Source organism: Balaenoptera physalus (assembly GCF_965194825.1).
Source record: "Balaenoptera physalus genome assembly, chromosome: 16".
NCBI lineage: Eukaryota > Metazoa > Chordata > Mammalia > Artiodactyla > Balaenopteridae > Balaenoptera > Balaenoptera physalus.
Window position 1 is genome coordinate 26,183,015 of NC_138898.1, and position 20,617 is coordinate 26,203,631.

Consider the following 20,617-nt stretch of genomic DNA (forward strand, 5'->3'; position numbering starts at 1 on the left):
TTGGGTTAAATTGTACGTATCCTCCAAAAACAGATGTTGAAGTCCTAACCCCCAGTAACTCAGATGGTGACCCGATTGAAAATAGGGTCACTGCAGATGTCATTTGTTAAGATGAGGTCATACTGGAGTAGGGTGTCCCAGTGACCAACCCAGTGACTGGTGTCCTTACAAGAAGAAGAGAGACACACACACAGAGGAGACCACGGTGTGAAGACACGAACGCACAAGGGGAGGCGACCCCGTGATGACAGAGGCAGAGATTGGAGTGACACCTCTACAAGCCGAGGAAAGCCAAGGATTGCCAGCAACCACCAGCAGCTGGGAGAGACAAGGAAGGATTCTCCCCTACAGGTTTGTGGGAGCATGGCCCTGTCAACACCAGGACTTCTGGCCTCCAGAACTGAGAGACAATACATTTCTGTTGTTTCAAGCCACCGGTTTGTGGTTCTTTGTCACTGCAGCCCTAGGAAACAGATACAGGGATGATGATGGAGTAGAGCATGCAGATGTATTTTGGCCTCAATAATCCAGACTCCTGGGTGCCCCCTGATTCCAAGAACCAAGCCTTGGAGGGCTCAGACCGTAGTTTCTCCATGGCAGAGAGAACACAGTGGCTCCGGGGAGGAGGAACAGTGATGCAGGTACTCCCTGCCGAGAGCAGAGGGAAGCGTGGAAGGGAGATGGAAGTGGAAGGGAGATGGAAGTGGAGAGAGAGATGAGAAGCTGTACATTCACCGCCTCGGGGCTGAGCCTTGAGCTGGGCGGGAGGACCTGTGGGAACAGAGAGTTATCCAGATCGCCCCCCCAAAAGCAGGTCTGCAGCCCACCTCCCCACCGCTCCAGCAAGCCCCCACCTAGCGTGGCCCCCTGGGCAGCATGGTGCACAGCAGTGGCCGCTCTGGCTCCCCACAGGCCGCAGATCAGATCGTGTGTCCAGAGTCCCCAGAGGGCGGGTGGCCCAGCAGAGGCCTGGACAGGTGCCTCCGGGCCACAGGGGGACAATGAGCCCAGAGGCAACAAGGGACTCCCAAGCCAGACAGCGGCAGAGCCAGGCCGCGGTGCTGCCCACCACACTTCCGGGCCTCCCTTGCATGGGACACAGAACGGTTTGGAAATACAGGGTTCCCCGCAGAGGAGTGTCTGACAGGGAAGGAGGACAGACACCCAGCAGGGGCAGGGGACGATCAACGGCTACCCCCTGCGGATGGCTGCTGGGCCTCACTCTTGCCGTGAGGCTGAACCGAGTTTCAGAGTCTAACAGCCCACCTCAGTGGCACATCCCACCCACCACATCACCTCGGGGCCTATGAAGCCCCTGTCCCAGGCTTCGGCCTGTCACCTGCCAGACGGCCACGCCAGGTATCCTGGGGGGATGGTCTCTCCTCCCCGCATCAGCCCAGGGCCTTGCCAAGGGAGCACGACCCCATCTCGGAGACACAGCCTGGTGCCTAAGGGGGCGAGGGACACACAGCCTGATCCCAGAGCCGGTGGGACTCCAACATCTGAGAACATTTATTTTCTTTGCCAGGATTCTGGTAAAAAAGGTCAGCTTCCCCAGATGGCCCAGTGGGGACACCTCTGGGCCCGGCAGGGGTAAGCCAGGGACAGACAGGACCCCATGGGCCTGGTGGCCCTGCCAGAGGATGGGAGAGAAGAGTGGGCCACCTCGGAGCCTGACGTGGGAGCCCTCCTGCACAGAGGGCGGAAGGCAGGCCTTCAGAGGCCTGGAGAGCAGCCTGAGGGGACAGGCACCGGGCATGGGGGGTGCCGGCCTCCGCAGGATGTCCCCGGATACCTAGGACAGGACCGCGGGGGAGGACTGGGCGCCAGGGCAGACCGGGGCTGCAGCAAGGATCGGGGGGGCTGGGGCCGAGGGGAGGCGGGCGAGCCCGACGCCAGGAACCTGGAGCCTGAGGCTGACAGAGAGAGCGAGGAGGGAGAGGAGACCATGGCAGTGGGCGTGCTGGCCCTGTGCTCGGGCATGGTCTCCCTGTTGGGACCCAGGTCCTCGTGGATGCGGTGGGTCACCGGGAGAGTGAGCCGCCTCTGCTGGTCCAGGACCCTGTGCCTCGTGAAGTCAGGCTGTTTGGTGGGCGCCAGCTCAACGAAGTGCAGGCTTTGGTAGATCTGAGGCGAGATCTGTGGGGACGGAGCCAGGGAGTGCGGAGGACACCCAGGACCAAGAGTGGACTAACAGGGAGGGTGGGTCCAGGGGGTTTCCCGTGAGAAAGCACCGGGCCTGCCACTGATGACCACACCCTGCCGAGCCGCGAGCCTGCTGTGCACCAGGCCCAGCACCGGCCCTCCTCTTGGTGCTGCCAACAGTCCTGTGAGGTCAGCACTGGCTTGTCCCCATCTTAGAGTGAGGCCTCGAGCTGCACCCCGAGTGGGGCTCAGATGCAAGGAGCTCTCCAGACATGCCCCCACCTCTCCCATCAGCACTCGCCATGCGGCGCTTTGAGGCCCATCTCCAGGAAAGGGCAGGGGTAACGAGCGTTCCTTCTTTGCACTGACCCCTCCCCAGCTGGGACAGGGGGGTTATCTCACTTATTCTGAGTCCCCGCCGCAGAGCGTGGGAGCTCCCCTAATGCCCCTAAGGCGGAGGAAGAGGCTGAGAGAGGCTGGAATCCGCCCAAGCAAGAGGCAGGATGGGACTCAAAGCAGGTATTTCCAAAGCTCCTGGCTCCTTTGTCTCCCCAAGGACAGGCCCCCTTCCACTCCCTCTTTCTCTTGTTGACTGTGTGCCTGGCACCATGAGGCCCTGTGTCTGTTCGGGAGTGGCCCAAAGTACGGAGACACGAGCAGTGAACATGCTAACAAACAAACAAACAGACTCTGGGAAATGCTTTGAAGGCGAGCAACAGGTGCCAGGCCCATGGACAACCTCCTCCCATAGGCCCAGTGAGGTTTGTCCTCAAGGACAAAACCTGTGTCCACGGCCTCAAACAGGGCCTTGGCAAACAAGCCAGCCAGACCAGTTTCACCCCAGAACTGTCCGTGGCCCAGAACCCTGTTAAAGGACAGATGTGCCCCTCAACCCCGCTGGAGGGGCATGTGGGCACAAGGGTGGCTGCCAATGGAGATGGGACCCCCCCAGCCTCGAGCCCCAGCGTCTCAGGGAGCTAGCCCCACCCTGCCTTACCTGGTGCTTCATCCAGCCATACTGCACGTCGGTGAACAGAAGTCTGGGGCTCTGCAACCGCTCCTTGGGCTTGTATGCTGCTCCCAGGACACTGCTCACCTGCAGGAGTCCCGGGCAAGGGCGAAGGCTCAGGACTGAGGGTTGAGGGCTCCCCTACCCGTCTCCGTGCCCCCACCCAGCCTCACCTGCTTGTCCTTGGACTCCCACTTGTACCAGCTATCCTCAACGTCTTCCGGGGAACGCTCTCCAGCCCATGGGGATGTCAGGGTTATCTTCTGCAGCCTGGCCCAGGCCTCAGGCTCTGTGTCCGCCTTGCCATACAGGAGAGCCATGAGGGCCACCTGCTCCCGCCGCTGGTACACCAGCGCCTCAGCAAGATCCCGCTCCTCCCTGATGTGAGGGGCTTTCCTTCATGAGATGCCCTCTGCGCCACAGACAGCCCTCCCAGAAACAGCAAGAGGGTTTCTCCCTTCTGGGCCTGATCCTCTCCAACCTTCTCATCCCTCCCCTGAGGCCATACAGCCCAGGGCCCTTCACTGAGCAAGTGTTCAATTAACACTAGCAACGCCCTGCTTATCCTGGCCCCCAACAAGCCCTGCAACTCTTCCCAACACCCTATGCCCTCTTCTATGGAGGCCTGACACCCCATCCTGACCTTTCCTGGGCCTCCCCTTGTAGAATACTTAAACATACTCTCCCTCCCATGGAAACCCTGCCTCTGCCTTGTCTGATATCTCCCGACAGGACTGTAAAGATGTATGCCTTGATAGGAGCCATAAGGACTCTATGAGTTCCTGGCAAACTCTTACTTACATGTCAAAACCCAATTCCAAAATCTCTTCTCCTATGAAGCCTTCCTTACTTGCTCCAGCCAGTCAGGTGATTATCCTCTGAGCCATGCCTGCTCTTAGTACTCCTATCATTTATCACATAGAACTGTGGCCATGGGTTTGCATGTTCATCTCCCCAAGTAGACTGTGAGGCAGGACCTGTGTCTGGATTGTTCTGGATGTCCAGAACCTAGCACAACCTGGCAGTCACAGGTCCTCAATAAGTACTTTTTGAATGACCCAAATTTATCTGAGACTTGGTCAGGAATAGGGGTAGAGCCCAGGTGGAGGAGGACCCTGTAGAGGAAAGAACAAGTAGCAAGCAACCTGCCTCCCCCGAATCAGAGAAATAACGCACGTGTCTCTTTAGGACCAGAGCCCTGGGCACTCTCCCACCAGGGAGAGAGGCCTCCAGCCACATGGAAATGGCCTCTGCAGGGAAGCCAGCCCTGGCAAATCTGAACCTGGCTCTGGGGCAGGGTCCCATCTAAGGACTTGGGTTTTTATATTTTCTGGTTTTTACTGCTCAATCTTGTAGCTGATCTGGGCTAGAAAAGAGTCTCAGGCTCCTAGGCCATAGCTGCCACCTGTGTAGCCAAGTTGCCTGCAATCCCCAAGCCTGTGGCCTTCTGAGGGCCCTACCCAAATATGTCCAGCACTACCCAAGCCAGGGGAGGCCACCTGGGATCTGAGGAGGCTCCCAGCATCCCCCTCCTCAGGCCAGAGTTGACCAGTTGACCAGTGAACACTGCGATAACTCACTGAAGCTCTAGATGGAAGGTCTTCTCATCAGCGTCTATGAAGTCATCCTCCTCCTTTAAGCTTTTTCTTAGTTCGCGATCACTAATCATCGGGGCATCCTGCAGCTTTTTCCAAACACTCAGGCCAAATGTCCCTGTGATTTAACCAGACCCAGTTCAGTAACAAGGACTGGCCTACCCCCACCTCCTCTGAACACTCTGCCCCTCACCACCCACCCTCAAGTCAGCCAGCAATCCCTTACCCCTGGCCTACACCTTATTATGCCCACAGTATGCCAGGCATTATGCTAGCTACTCGGCAAACATCTGGAGGAATCAGACACTAACCCTAGGATATACTTGGAGCTCAGGCCTAAAGCATCCTGCCCCACATGTAGGCTAGATGGAGAGAGTGCTATGGCAATGACTGAATGGTCCGCAGTCGGGCTTTAAGCGGCTTGCATGTAAAATGGTAATAGCACAAGATTATCGGGCGTCTAATGGGAGAAAATATTTGCAAACGAATCAATGGACAAAGGATTAATCTCCAAAATATATAAATAGCTCATGCAGCTCAATATTAAAAAAACAAACAACCCAATCCAAAAATGGGCAGAAGACCTCAATAGACATTTCTCCAAAGAAGACATACAGATGGCCAAGAAGCACATGAAAAGCTGCTCAACATCACTAATTATTAGAGAAATGCAAATCAAAACTACAATGAGGTATCACTTCACACCAGTTAGAATGGGCATCATCAGAAAATCTACAAACAACAGATGCTGGAGACGGTGTGGAGAAAAGGGAACCCTCTTGCACTCTTGGTGGGAATGTAAATTGATACAGCCACTATGCAGAACAGTATGGAGGTTCCGTAAAAAACTAAAAAGAGAACTACCATATGACCTAGCAATCCCAGTACTGGGCATATACCCAGAGAAAACCATAATTCAAAAAGACACATGCACCCTAATGTTCATTGCAGCACTATTTACAATAGCCAGGTCATGGAAGCAACCTAAATGCCCATCGACAGACGAATGGATAAAGAAGATGTGGTACATATATACAATGGAATATTACTCAGCCATAAAAAGGAACGAAATTGGGTCATTTGTAGAGATGTGGATGGATCTAGAGACTGTCATACAGAGTGAAGTAAGTCAGAAAGAGAAAAATATCATATATTAACGCATATATGTGGAACCTAGAAAAATGGTACAGATGAACTTGGTTTGCAGGGCAGAGAGACACAGATGTAGAGAACAAATGTATGGACACTAAGCGGGGAAAGCGGCGGGGGGGTGGGGGGGTGGTGTGATGAATTGGGAGATTGGGATTGACATGTATACACTAATATGTATAAAATGGATAACTAATAAGAACCTGCTGTATAAAAGAATAAAATTAAATTAAAAAATTAAAAAAAAACATTATTGGGCATCTATCAGATGTGAGGTTAGGAGTGGGTCTGGGGAGGAACAGGGCTGGAGTAGAAAGTAGGTAGTGAGAATAGAGAAACATGAGTCCTGTTTCTGGGCAGGGTATAGTTGAGTTGTAGGCCATTCTCCTGATGCAGAATTCTTTTTAATTAAGAAAAACAAAACAGATGTGCTACAAAGTCATACAGTAAGTCTTACAGTAAGTAAGATGCTCAATATCACTAATCATCAGGGAAATGCAAATCAAAACCACAATAAGCTATCACTTCACCTCTGTCAGAATGGTTATCATCAAAAAAGATCACTAAAAAATGTTGGTGAGGATGCCATGAAAAGGGAACACTTGTGTTGGTGGGAATGTAAACTGGTGTAGCCACTATGGAAAATAGCATGGAGGCTCCTCAAAAAATTAATAACAGAACTGCCATATGATCCAGCTATCTCACTTCTGAGTATTTACCTGAAGAAAACAAGAACACTAATTTGAAAATATATATGCACATCAATGTTCACTGCAGCATTATATATAACACCCAAGATATGAAAGCAATTTAGTGTCCATCAGTAGATGAATAAATAAAGATGAGATATATATACAACAGAATATGACTCAGCCATAAAAAAGAAGAAATCTTGCCATTTGTGACAACATGGGTGGCTCTAGAAAGTACTGTGCTAAGTGAAATAAGTCAGACAGAGAAAGGCAAATGCTGTATGATCTCACTTACATAATCTAAAAAAATAAAACAAATGAAACAAAACAAAAACAGACTCATAGATACAGAGGACAAACAAGTGGTTGCCAGAGGGGAAGAAGACTGGGGGGTGAAATAGGTGAAGGGGATTAAGAGGAACAAACTCCCAGTCATAAATAAGCCATAGGGATGTAATATATAGCATAAGGAATAGTGTAATAACTTTGTATGGAGACAGATGGAAACTAGACTTATCATGGTGATCATTTCATAAAGTATGCAAATGTCAAATTACTATGTAGTATACCTGAAACTAACATAATATTGTACATCAATCATATTTCAATTTTTTTAAAAAGCCCCCCCAAAAGTATCAACTTACAACTGACCCTTCAAGAGAAAATATAGAAGTCAGAGACAATGGAATTTTTTTTTTTGAAATACTGATTTTTTTAATAGATTTTTTTAAAATAAATAAATTTATTTATTTATTTAGGCTGCGTTGGGTCTTCGATGCTGTGCGTGGGCTTTCTCTAGTTGCAGCGAGCCAGGGCTGCTCTTCGTTGCAGTGCACAGGCTTCTCATTGCGGTGGTTTCTCTTGTTGCAGAGCTTGGGCTCTAGGCGCACAGACTTCAGTAGTTGTGGCACACGGGCTCAGTTGTTGTGGCTCGCGGGCTCTAGGGCACAGGCTCAGTAGTTGTGGCACAAGGGCTTAGCTGCTCCGCAGCATGTGGGATCTTCCTGGACCAGGGCTTGAACCCGTATCCCCTGCACTGGCAGGCGGATTCTTAACCACTGCACCACCAGGGAAGTCCCTTTAATAGATCTTTAGTGGAATATAATAGCTTCACAATACTGTGTTAGTTTCTGTTGTACAACAAAGTGAATCAGCCATATGCATACACATGTCCCCATATCCCCTCCCTCTTGAGCCTCCCTCCCATCCTCCCTATCCCACCCCTCTAGGTCATCGCAAAGCACCGAGCCGATCTCCCTGTGCTATGCTGCTACTTCCCATTTGACATAAACCACAGCAAGATCTTTTTTGACCCACCTCCTAGAGTAACGGAAATAAGAACAAAAATAAACAAATGGGACTTAATTAAACTTAAAAGCTTTTGCACAGCAAAGGGAAACATAAACAAGACAAAAAGACAACCCTCAGAATGGGAGAAAATATTTGCAAATGAAACAACAGACAAAGGATTAATCTCCAAAATATACAAACAGCTCATGGAGCTCAATATCAAAAAAACAAACAATCCAGCTAAAAAATGGGCAGAAGACCTAAATATAGATATTTCACCAATGAAATATTGTTCATTTACAATGTTGTGTTAGTTTCAGGTGTACAGCAAATTGATTCAGTTATTCAGTTTTATATATATATATACATATATATGAATATATATATAAAAGAATATTTATATACATTCTTTTTCAGATTCTTTTCCATTATAGGTTATTACAAGATATTCAGTATAGTTCCCTGTGCTATACAGTAGGTCCTTGCTGTTTATCTATTTTATATATAGTAATGTGTATCTGTTAATCCCCAAATCCTAATTTATCCCTCCCCACCCCCTTTCCCCTTTGATAATCATAAATCTGTTTTCTATGTTTGTGAGTCTATTTCTGTTTTGTAAATAAGTTCATTTGTGTCACTTTTTTAGATTCCACATGTAAGTGATATCATATGATATTTGTCTTTCTCTGACTTACTTCACTTAGTATGATAAAATAGAAAATGAACAATAGAGAAAATCAACAAAGTTGATTCTTTGAAAATATTAATAAATTTATAAACCTCTAGCAAAACTGATAAAAGAGAGAGAAAAAGAAAACACATTGTCAGTATCAGGAATGAAAAAGGGGACATTAATAGAGATCCTGTAGACATTATAAAGACGATAAGGCATTATTGTGAAGAACTTAATGACAGCATATTTGAAACTTAGATGAACAAATTCCTTAAAAAACATGACTTTATCAAAACTGACACAAAAATAAATAGAAAAACTAATTAGCCCTATATCTACTAAAGAAATTTAATTCATAATCAAAATCCTTTCCATAAAGATAATTCTAGACCCAGTGAGTTTAACAGTGAATTCTATCAAATATTTAAGGAACATAATGCCCATTCTATACAAATTCTCCCAGAAATTGAAGGAGTACTTCCCAAATCATTCTATGAGACTAGCATTACACTGATACTAAAACAAGACAAAGACATTACAAGAGAAGAAAACTGCAGATCAATATTCCTCATGAACATAGAAGCAACAAAATTTTACCAAACAGAATTCAACATGGGACTTCCCTGGAAGTCCAGTGGTTAAGACTCTGAGCTTCCACTGCAGGGGGTGCGGGTTCAATCCCTGGTCAGGGAACTAAGATCCTGCAAGCTGCATGGCACAGCCAAAAACAAACAAAAAGAATTCAACAATGTATTAAACAGATTAATACACCTTGACTGAGGTTTACCCCAGGAATGCAAGATTGCGTTAACATTCAAAATTCAAAGAGTGTAATTCACCACATTAACAGAATAAAGGAGAAAAACCATATGATCATCACAATAGAAGCGGGAAGATCATTTGACAGAATCCAACACCTATTCATGATTACCAAAAAAACTTCTCAGCAAACTAGGAATAGAGATAGCTACTGTCAAAAACCAAAAACATGAACAGAAAATAAAAAGTGTTAGTGAGAATGTGGAGAAATTGGAACCCTTCCACTGTTAGTGGAAATGTAAAATGGTGTAGCCACTATGGAAGATAGTATGGAGGTTCCTTAAAAAACTAAAAATAGAACTACCATATGATTTAGCAGTCTCACTTCTGAGTTATTTATCCCAAAGAATTGAAAGCAAGATCTCAAAGAGATATCTCATTGCAGTGTTATTTAGAGTATCTAAGAGTTAAAAAAAACTTAAATGTTCATAAATTCACAGATGGATAAACAAAAACTGTGATATATACATACAATGGAATATTATTCAGCCTTCAAGAAGAAGGAAATCCTGTATTATGCTACAGGATGGATAAACCTTGAGGACATTATGCTAAGTGAAATAAGCCAGTCACAGAAGAACAAATACTGCATAATTCCACTTATGGGAGGTATCTAAAGCAGTCGAACTCATTGAAGCAGAAAGTAGAATGGTAGCTGTCAGGGCCTGAGGGGAGGGGGATACGGGGAGTTGTCCAATGTGTACAGAGTTTCCGTCATGCAAGATGATTAAGTTCTAGAGAGCTGCTGTACAACGAAGTGCATACAGTTAACAATACTGTACTGTACACTTAAAATTTTGTTAAGAGGGTAGATTTCATGTTTTTTCCCCAGAATTAGAGATATAATTGACATATAACATTGTGTTAGGTTTAAGGTGTACAACATGATGATTTGACTTATTGCAAAATGATTACCTTAATAAGGTTAGTTAATACATCCATCGCCTCACAGTTACCATTTTTTTGTTTTGGGGGATGAGAACTTTTAAAATCTAATCTCTTAGTAACTTTCAAGTACATGATATAGTATTCTTAATTGTAGTCACCATACTGTACATTAGATCTCCAGAACTTATTCATCTTATAACGGGAAGTGTGTTCTGACCACCTTTATCCCTTTACCCCATGCCACCTCTTGTCCTTGACAACCACCAATCTACTCTGTTTCTATGAGTTTGGTTTCTTTAGATTCCACACAGAAGTGAGATCATACAGTATTTTTCTTTCTCTGACTTATTCCACTTAGCATATTACCCACCTGTTGTCACACATGGCAAGATTTCCTTCTTTCTTATGAATGAATAATATTGCATTGTGTATTTTTGTGTGTATATACACACACATACATATACAATACTATATATATATATAATATATACACAAAACATATATGTTATATATGATATATATATGAGTCACAAATAATGTATGTCACATTTTCTTTATCCATTCATCCATCGTTGGGCATGTAGCTTTGTTTCCACATCTTGGCTATTGTAAATAATGCTGAAATGAACATGGGGGTGCAGATATCTCTTTGGGATAGTGATTTCATTTCCTTTGAACACATACCCGGAATTGGACTTGCTGAATCAGTAGATTTCATGTAATTTGTTTTTTAACCACCTTAAAAAAAAAAAAATGGCGGGGGGGAGGGATATAAAAGGCACAAGGCATAAAGGATGAGATTGAGAACATGGATAACATTAAAATTAACAACTTCTGTTCATCAAAAGACATTACTGAGAATAAAAAGCAGGCTTAAACTGGTTGGAGGCACCTATAAAATATATAATTGTCAAAGGACTCATAACCAGAAAATATAATAACTCCTATAAATCCAAAAGAACAAAACAACTCAATAGGAAAATGGGCAAAATATCTGAACAAACACTTAACAAAACAATACAGCCAAGTGATCAATAAATACATAAATAAATGCTCAACCTCACTACTCATCAGGGAAACGCAAATTAAAAACAGAATGAAATGTTACTATATGTTCATCAATATGGCTAAAATTTAAAGCACTGACAATATCAAGTGTTGGCAAAGTTATGGGACAGGTGAAAGAGTACAAAGTGGTAAGCACTTTGAAAGATAGTTTAGCAGTATATACTGAGACTGAATGTGTCTACTCTGTGGTTCAGCAATTCCATTCTTAGATATTTATCCAACAGAAATGCATACAGTTGTTCACCAAAAAAATCTTATAAGAGTGTTCATAGCAGTGTTTATTTTTAATAACCTGAAATAGCCCCAATGCCCAGCAACAGTAGCACAGATAGATAAAGCATGGTGTATCAACAACAGAATATTACTCAGCAATGAGAATAAATGAACTATTACAGTCAACAAATGGCTGAATGGCACAAACATAATGGTGTTTGAGAGAAAGAACCCAGACACAAAGGAGAAGCTATCAGATGACTCCATTTACACAAAGTTCAAATCCAGACAAACCTAATCTTTGGACTTAGAAATCAGAACAGTGGTTCCTTTTGGAGAGGAGTAGGTAGAGATGGTTGGGTTAGGAGATGAGGGGAGCCCTGAGTGCTGGTAATGTTCTGTTTCTTAATACAGTGGTGGTTATATGGGTATATGTTTACTTTCTGAAAATTCACCAAGCTGAAAACCCTTTTGGTTTCTGTGTTTTTCGTTATGTATGTTATACCTCAAGAATTAAGTTTATTTTTAAAAAGAGAAAAGAATGTACCTTATCAGATATATGATTTGATATACAAAGGCAAATAGTGTTGGGTGGATGAGTGAATGAATGGATGGACAGTTGATGGATGGATGGACAGACTGCTGAATGGACAACTGGAAAGACTCACATCTTGTAATACTATCTGAGCAAAGACAGCTGCTGTTGCCTGAAACCCCCACCCCCAGGATATGAGGTTATGCTCCTCTTATGTTCTAACAGGGCCAGGGCCAGGAAGGGCCATGGGGCATGGCTGAGCTTCAGCAGGACCATACCAATGGCGTCACCAGAGAGTTTCCAAGCCTTGACGTCCCGGTCCTGGCCAGCACTGATAACCAGCTGGAGGCTGTCCACATACAGGATGTCTGCCACACTATCCAAATGGGCCTTCCAGATAATCAGAAGCTTGGGTGGAACCAGGGAAATGGTCTGGCCAGCCTCAACCTACAGGGGACAGTGCAGGAGAATTAATTATACCAAGACACAGGCTCATCAGAGGGCACCCAGGACTGGAGGCAGCAGAGCCCTCTGGAAGGAGTTGGGACATGGGCCAGGGTTTTAGTCCTAGACACATTCCCACATGAAGTTTCTGGTGACCTTAGGTAAGTCCCAGCACTTCTCTGGCTCTCACTGGTCCCTTTGGTAAGATCATCAAAAGCACTGCATATTGCTGTATTGTTTACCAGCCACCCGTATACAGATTATTCCATTTGAGCATCACAATAACCTTACAGGATGTATATGAGTCCTGCGCAGAGGAGAGAAGTGGGAGTCAGAGATATTCAGTAACCGGCCCAAAGCCACACAGCTAGAAAGTGACAAGAACCCAGGTCTTTTTCTCAAGTTGTTTAGTTGGGCACCAGGCGTAGAATAGGGTGAGTTAAGGGGGTGATATATCACATTGCACTATGAGAGAATAAAACTCTACTTAACTGGAAAATGAGTGCAAATACACAAGACCATTCTCAAATAAAACAAGATTAATGAAGGAGGATGTGTTTTACCATGTTCAAGTATGTTAAGTCACAATAATAAAAACTAAGCAGAACAATGGAAGACAACAGCTCAGAAATCAACCCAAATATATATTTAAAACGTTGGTAAATGATAAGAAAGGTAGGAAAAATGGTGGTAACAGAGAACAGGACTCAACAGTGCTGGAATTCCTGATAAACTAAGTAGTGAAACTTAAATCATTACCTTATATCTCACAACTAAATAAACACTAGAAGAATCCTTTCTAATGAAACATAAAATAAAATGAAAATAAAACATCGAAAAGAAAGTATGAGTGACTACTTATCACTGAATAAGAAAGTGATGAGCGACAGGAAATAGCACAATGGGAAGAAAAATTAACTTGACAACAAAAATATGTTATAATTTAAAAGTCATCATAAATGAAATTAAAAGGCAAATGACAAATTGGGGGGAAATATTTGTAATACATATGACAGGCAATGAGTTAATATCTTTCAATATATTTTAAAAAGATTATATCATGATTTTATAAATGATTATTTTATCATTTATAAAAGGTGGTTATCACAATAGAAAAATGGGCCAAGGGCATGAAGAGGCAATTCACAAAATTATATATGGCCAATAAAATGAGGAAAGATGTCAACATCACTAACAAGCAAACATTTTAATTAAAATCAAAAGAAACTGTATCTAAAAATCAACTGAAAGTTTTTTTTTCACTTTAAACATTTTTTTATTGAATGTCTTCTCTAAGCAAGGCACTCTGATAGACGCAGGGGACACTTACTCAGATAACTACTGCTAGAAATAAAAACCTTATGTTGTCAAGGATAAAGCAAAACAGGCTAATAAAGTGCAAACCTGTATAAACTTTCTGGAATGCAGTTTGGCAGTACACGTTAAAGGCCTTAGATTTATGTTCTTTTACATACTACTTCCTTGGTATAAATTACCAGATGTGTAGATAAACAACTACAAACAAAGACTTGTGAAAAAGAGTATTTGCTCTATCATTTCTATAGCTTTTAAACACAGTTTTATTGAAATACATTTCACATGCAATTTACCCATTTAAAGTGCTGGCTTCAATGGTTTTTAGTATTTTCACAGATTCTGCAACCACCATCATAACCATTCATCACCAGTTGACCTATATCCTTGTCAACATTTGGCATTGCCTGTCCTTTCAGTTTTAGTCATTCTGGTAGGTGTGTAGTGGTAGCACCTTGTGGCTTTAATTTGCATTTTCCTGATAACTAAGGAAAAGATGTTCAACTTCACTACTCATCAGGGAAATATCAAGTGATTTTTAACTATGTAAATGCATTACCTACTCAAGAAAATACATAAATATTTTCATTATTTTTTAAAAGAATTCATGACTCCAGGGCCTTCATTACAAAGATCAAAGCCCATGGAAGGTGTGTATATGTGTGTGTGTGTGTGTGTGTGTACATGTGCGAGTATGTGGGTGTATTTGGTGTGTGCATACTTGTGTTTTATGGGTCAACGGTGACTTCTGGTTAGTAGAAACTTTTCCATATCAACCAGACAATCTTGAACAGAAAACATAAAAGATTCAGAATCTCAGTACGGGAACCATGGTCCCAGCTCGCTGGTGGGGCTCAGAGGCACTATTCTGAGCAACTGTCCAGGAACCTTCCTACCTTTTTCTCCTCCGAGGGACTGTAGTTTGGGAGGCTGATCTGAATCCGTTTAGGAATTAAGAATGGAAACTTGTTTATTTTACTAGGATGGGTTGGCTGCTTGTCAGTAAGTCTGCAGTAATCCTTGATGTCCCAGATCTAGGCACAAATTGTGGATTAGTGGCCCAGCACTCCTTGAATACAGGTCACTCTGGGGGTCCCTCCCAGACCATGTCTCTTCACTTTAGGGGGATAGTTCTTACTCACACCTCTGAGATACCCAGACACTCAGGGCCGGAAGGGGCCCACAGGATCTTCTAGACCAGACCCTGAGCTAGCATGTAGGGAGGGTGTGAGTGACCCAAGGTCAGGACACTCTCACCTCATGTCACCACCAAGCACAAAATCAGCTCCTGAGACAGCTGATCACAGATCAGATGCACGGCTGGGGGTGAGGGAGTTGCAGGAAAAGAATGATGGAGCACAGGACCCATGGGGAAGGCTTCTTAGAGGGGCCTCCTGACCAAGCCCTTCCTCATTTCACTGGGCCCACGAGAGCAGAAGAGGACTCCTGTAGGTAACCCAACCCCACTGCCCACTGTTTTACAAATGCAACCAGTACCCAGAGGGCATAGGGAGTAGGCAAGGGCCACATATGGCAAAGAGGTGGCCAGAGCTTGGCTGATGCCAGTCCCTCAATCTCAACGCCAGTGCTTCCTCACCTTGATGTGTCCTTTACAATCCCCTGTGACAAGAATCCAATCATTTTCATCAGTGGCCATGGCACCCACCACCACATCCCCTTTGTCTTCAGCGTCCACGGGGAACTTCCCCAGCAGGCCTCCGCTCCCGTGGATGGACCAGGCATAGATGTAGCCGTCCATGCAGCTGCTCAGCAGGGCAGCCGTGTGTGGCAGGCGAGGCCTGCTCTGCAAGAAGATTATCTGTGCAAGAGAGGTGATCCCGCTTAGCGGTGCTGGGAGCTGGAGCTTACCCTGGCCGCTGTCACAGGTACTGAGGGGCCTGGGCAAGGAGCCACACCCACCTGGTACCCCAGTTTCCTAGATGCCCGCTGAGAATGGTGATGGGATACCACCTTTCCTACCTAGCTGGCGACCAGGAACATTTGGCCAGACTATGAGCTCCTTGAGGACAGGGATTTGTGGTTCTTTTTGTTGTTGTTCACTACTTTATCCTCAGCAGCAACTACAATGCTGCCTGACACATCATAACTGATCAATGAATGGTTATTGAATGAAGACATACAAGTTTGATTTTGTCCTAAGGCTCAAACAAGATTTTCTAAGACCTGACCTCAACTCAAAGCGATGTGGTGAACAAACTCATTCCCCTTCATATATATATCTACAGTGAAATGCCGTATTTGCCAGCCAATCACCGAGAAAGCATTTTAACCAAATTCTTCCTCAAGTCTTGGTTGGATCATGCTCTTTGCTAAATCTCTGCTCTCCTCACTTTCACCTTACACGTCACTCCTGTGGCCCCCACCCTGAATGGTTAGCATGAGAAGAGAGTTGCTTGCCTGGTACCCACCATGTGTGAGGCAGAGAGAGCACAGAGTCAGGGGTAGAGCGAGTCAGACCTGGCACGAGAAATTGGAGGCTTCCTCACTCCTGCTAAATCAAAAATTCCAGTGTGGTAGCTTATGTGTCCCCATGTTGCCAACAACAACAACAAAATTTTTGATTATCCTTATTGTCACAGAGACCCAAAACAAAATACTCAGCCTGTGTCCCATTGACCCAGGTTCCAGGGTCACAACACCAGGAGTCTCTAAACCAAAGACAAAGGGCAAGTATTTTCCCATTTTACATAAGTGTACTTTGCACACTGTACAAAATGTGGACAGCACAGATGAAAAGAAATCAAAATCACCCACAGAATCCCAATACCCAGAAATAACCACCATTAAGATATTAATGCATGGGCTTCCCTGGTGGCGCAGCGGTTGAGAATCTGCCTGCCAATGCAGAGGACACGGGTTCGAGCCCTGGTCTGGGAAGATCCCACATGCCGTGGAGCAACTAGGCCCGTGAGCCACAACAACTGAGCCTGCGCGTCTGGAGCCTGTGCTCCGCAACAAGAGAGGCCGCGATAGTGAGAGGCCCGCGCATCGCGATGAAGAGTGGTCCCCGCTTGCCGCAACTAGAGAAAGCCCTCGCACAGAAACAAAGACCCAACACAGCCAAAAATAAATAATAAATAAATTAAAAAGAAAAAAAAGATATTAATGCATTTCCTTCCAGCTTTTTTCTAATTACATTGTCTATAAAGACTTTTATCATATCTTTTAAAATTATGAAATATACATGCAAGAATAGACAAATAAGGGAACTATATTCAATATCCTGTGATAAACCATAATGGAAAAGAATATGAAAAAGAATATATATATATATATATATGTATAACTGAATTACTTTGCTGTACAGTAGAAATTAACACAACATTGTAAATCAACTATACTTCAATAAAATAAATTTTAAAAATAAAATTTCATTTAAAAATAATAAAGTGAAATTCTATTAAAAAAAGAATAGACAGGGGCTTCCCTGGTGGCGCAGTGGTTAAGAATCTGCCTGCCAATGCAGGGCACACGGGTTCGAGCCCTGGTCTGGGAAGATCCCACATGCCGCGGAGCAACTAAGCCCGTGAGCCACAACTACTGAGCCTGCGCATCTGGAGCCTGTGCTCCGCAATGGGAGAGGCCGCGACAGTGAGAGGCCCGCGCACCACGATGAAGAGTGGCCCCCACTCGCCGCAACTGGAGAAAGCCCTCGCACAGAAACGAAGACCCAACACAGCCAAAAATTAAAAAAAAAAAAAAAAAGAATAGACAAATATACTAATGGAATAATAGAGAGGGTCCAGAAATAGATTACAGAAGACTACGATATATAATGATGATAGAGATTTTTTTTGCTCCTTGGCTGCTTGCAGATCAGCCGCCATCATGAACAACACAGTAACTACCCGGACCAGGAAGTTCATGACCAACCAACTACTTCAGCAAAAACAAATGGTCATTGATGAGAAGGCAACAGTACCTAAGACAGAAATTCGGGAAAAACTAGCCAAAATGTACAAGACCACACCTGATGTCATCTTTGTATTTGGATTCAGAACCCATTTTGGTGGTGGCAAGACAATTTCTTTGGCCTGAATCACGATTCCTTGGATTACACAAAGAATGAGCCCAAACACAGGCTTGCAAGACATGGCCTGTATGAGAAGAAAAAGACCTCAAGAAAATAGCGAAAGGAACGTGAGGACAGAATGAAGAAAGTCAGGGGGACTGCAAAGGCCATTGTTGGTGTTGGCAAAAAGAAGGAATAAAGATTCTTCAGTAACTGTATCTGCAGTGATTGTGCAGATTTTTCATGAGAGGATTAATAAGCTAAGACCTTTTATATAATGATGATAGAATTTCAAGCCAGTGGAGAAAGATAAACTATTCAATAAATGGTATTTGAACAACTGTCTACCAATTTAGAAAAAAAAAAATTAGATTTATATATCACACCATACTCAAAATTACTTATACAGGACAAAAAGCTGACTAAAATATATAAAATTATAAATGTCTAGAAGAAAATATAACAAAAATTTCTGTGATCTTGGGATAAACAATGCCTTTATTGTCACAAAGGAAAATAACAAAGATGGCTAGATAAAAATTAAAACCTCAGTGTGATACCATGAAGGCAGATGAGGTGAAAATATATGCAAAGGATTCATTTCCAGAGCATAGAGACATCTCCAAGAAATTAATAAAAAAAGAAAGGAAAATGATATGAATATATATTTATTCCACTGAAGAAATGCAAATGTCTAACAAATATACACAAAGCTCAATATCACCAATAATCAAAGAAATATCAAAAGACAATGCTATTTTCCACCTATCAGACTGGCAGAAATGAAGAAAAGGCTGATGTCTAGAATTGGCTTAGTGTGAGGACAAAGGCAGACTCACGTACTGTTAAAGGAATGTAGATCATCACAGTCTTCCTGGAGATAAAATTGGCTTGATCAATCAAAACATAAACTGTGCACAACTGGTGATCCCTCAATCCTCCTTCTAGGAAATCTAGCATAACCTGCAGAGATAAACCTATAAAGAGTCTCAACTGCACCATTGTTTACAATAGCAAAAAACTAGGAACAACTTCAATGTGTATCAGTTGGGCTTTCATTAAATAAATTATGGCAAATTCAAGGAAATACACTGCAGCCAGGGGCAGAATTACCACTGAAGTTCACAAAACTCAAGGCCAAGTAAAATCAAGGTCAAGTTCAAAGCTCTTCCAAGGTCATGGGAGGAACTAGCAACATGCAGTGACTACTGTAACTTTGTCAACTTTGTAAGTTTTGAAATATGCTATCATTTCTTTTCTCATTCTAAATAAATTTTCACTTTTGTATCTAACTTTATATTAGTAAAGTTTGTGTTATTTTTCTTATAGGTGCCTCCCAAATTGTGTAAGTTCCAGGCTCTAAAAAAACCTAGATCCGACCCTGTATGAAGCTATTAAAAAGAATGCAGTAGATAGAGTTATATGTACCGAGAGGAAAGGTTGTCCACTGTACATTGCTAGCTTAAAACAAACAAAAAAAAAGGCAAACAGCTGAACTACAGTCTCAAGCACTCCCGGTTTTATTTGAAAACCAAAGCTATACTTGTGTATATATAGCATATAGACATATAAAAAATACATCTCAAAGATGTACACAATTTTTATAGTAGTCATTATTTATCATTTTTAAGGAAAATTTAAAAATTTTGTCATAAGCATTCTCCAGATCCTTAAGTGTTCTTCTAAAACATGATTCCTCATAGCTACACAGAATTTACCAAAAAGATGTGCCATGAAGATCTCCCTTTTCTGAACTGGGGAAAAGCTGAGCTTTCCTTCCCAAAGCTTCCTCCACCAGCCCTGGGACAGCTAAAGAGGGCAGGCTGGAGGTGACTGAGCAGAAAGGACTGTGGCTGGGAGCACATGGGCAGGGCTGTGTGGCCAGTGTCAGGAGTGTGCACAGAGAAGAGGGGCACAGCGCAGGACAGAGCGGGACCCGGGTGGCTGGGAGGCAGAACCAACACTATTCCTTTTGCACTTTGCACCCAGCCCCGGAAACCTCTGACGTAGTCCCCTGCCCAGTTTGGAACGAGCAGCCAGACTGAAGGTGGGCATTCCAGCCTCACTCAGCCGAGGGGTCTCAGACAGTTCTCAACCACAGGGGACCAAACGTCTCCCAGCAGGCCCTTCAGAGGAAGCAGAGGCTACACCCAGGCTAGGCTTCATACCTTTCAGAGCAATTCGCCACTCTTCACCTCTTCGGTCCTTTACTACCAGGGAGAGCTTGGGGTTCATCTACAGACTGTCGGGGCACAGCTGCGCCTGGATCCACATCCCTGCCTCCTTCCCAGGAGGGAGACTGCCATACCGCACAGCCTTCTGAGATGGCCAAGCAGAAATGGTGGGAAGGAAGACCTGACAGGCAAGACCCTCCACCCCAGGTATCCTTGTCCTAGCCCACCCTCACCCCACTAAGGAAAGGCTGGGACCAAGGGTGACCCACGAGCTCTGGACCCTCTCCAGGGCACCATCCTGAGAAGTTTCACTCTGTCTGCTGCCCAGGTCCCCAGAGGAAAAGGACTTTGCTGCTTAAGGAGCAGTGGGGGTGGGAGGCAGAGCACTTAGAAGCCAGGGGTGAGGGTCAGCATCAGAGGTGGGCCGGCATCAGAGACGGTGACTGCCAGTCACACACGCACACACAATCCTCTGCCAGCCGTGGTGCCTGAAATCTCACCAACAGACTTTCAGTCCTTTGCATGCAACTCTCCAATTAAAAATTCACTCAAGATTCATGATACAAATCCATATTA

At 44.2% G+C, this 20,617-nt stretch overlaps 1 protein-coding gene and 1 pseudogene across 2 annotated transcripts in view; one reads left to right on the forward strand and one right to left on the reverse strand.

The window, feature by feature from the left end:
• Positions 1–18,145, forward strand: part of LOC309646191 (small ribosomal subunit protein eS24 pseudogene) — a 143,199-nt pseudogene extending 125,054 nt beyond the window's left edge. Inside the window, exon 2 of the transcript XR_014268637.1 lies at positions 17,275–18,145. The product of XR_014268637.1 is annotated as a small ribosomal subunit protein eS24 pseudogene (transcript). The remainder of the gene's footprint in view (positions 1–17,274) is intronic.
• EFCAB8 (EF-hand calcium binding domain 8) overlaps positions 843–20,617 on the reverse strand; it is a 63,622-nt gene continuing 43,847 nt past the window's right edge. The window contains exons 21-27 of the mRNA XM_082432127.1: positions 15,432–15,653; positions 14,731–14,868; positions 12,355–12,523; positions 4,735–4,867; positions 3,328–3,532; positions 3,143–3,241; positions 843–2,139 (exon numbers count right to left, since the gene is read on the reverse strand). Coding sequence (XP_082288253.1) covers positions 1,717–2,139; positions 3,143–3,241; positions 3,328–3,532; positions 4,735–4,867; positions 12,355–12,523; positions 14,731–14,868; positions 15,432–15,653 — 1,389 coding nt within the window. The 3' untranslated portion in view covers positions 843–1,716. The remainder of the gene's footprint in view (positions 2,140–3,142; positions 3,242–3,327; positions 3,533–4,734; positions 4,868–12,354; positions 12,524–14,730; positions 14,869–15,431; positions 15,654–20,617) is intronic.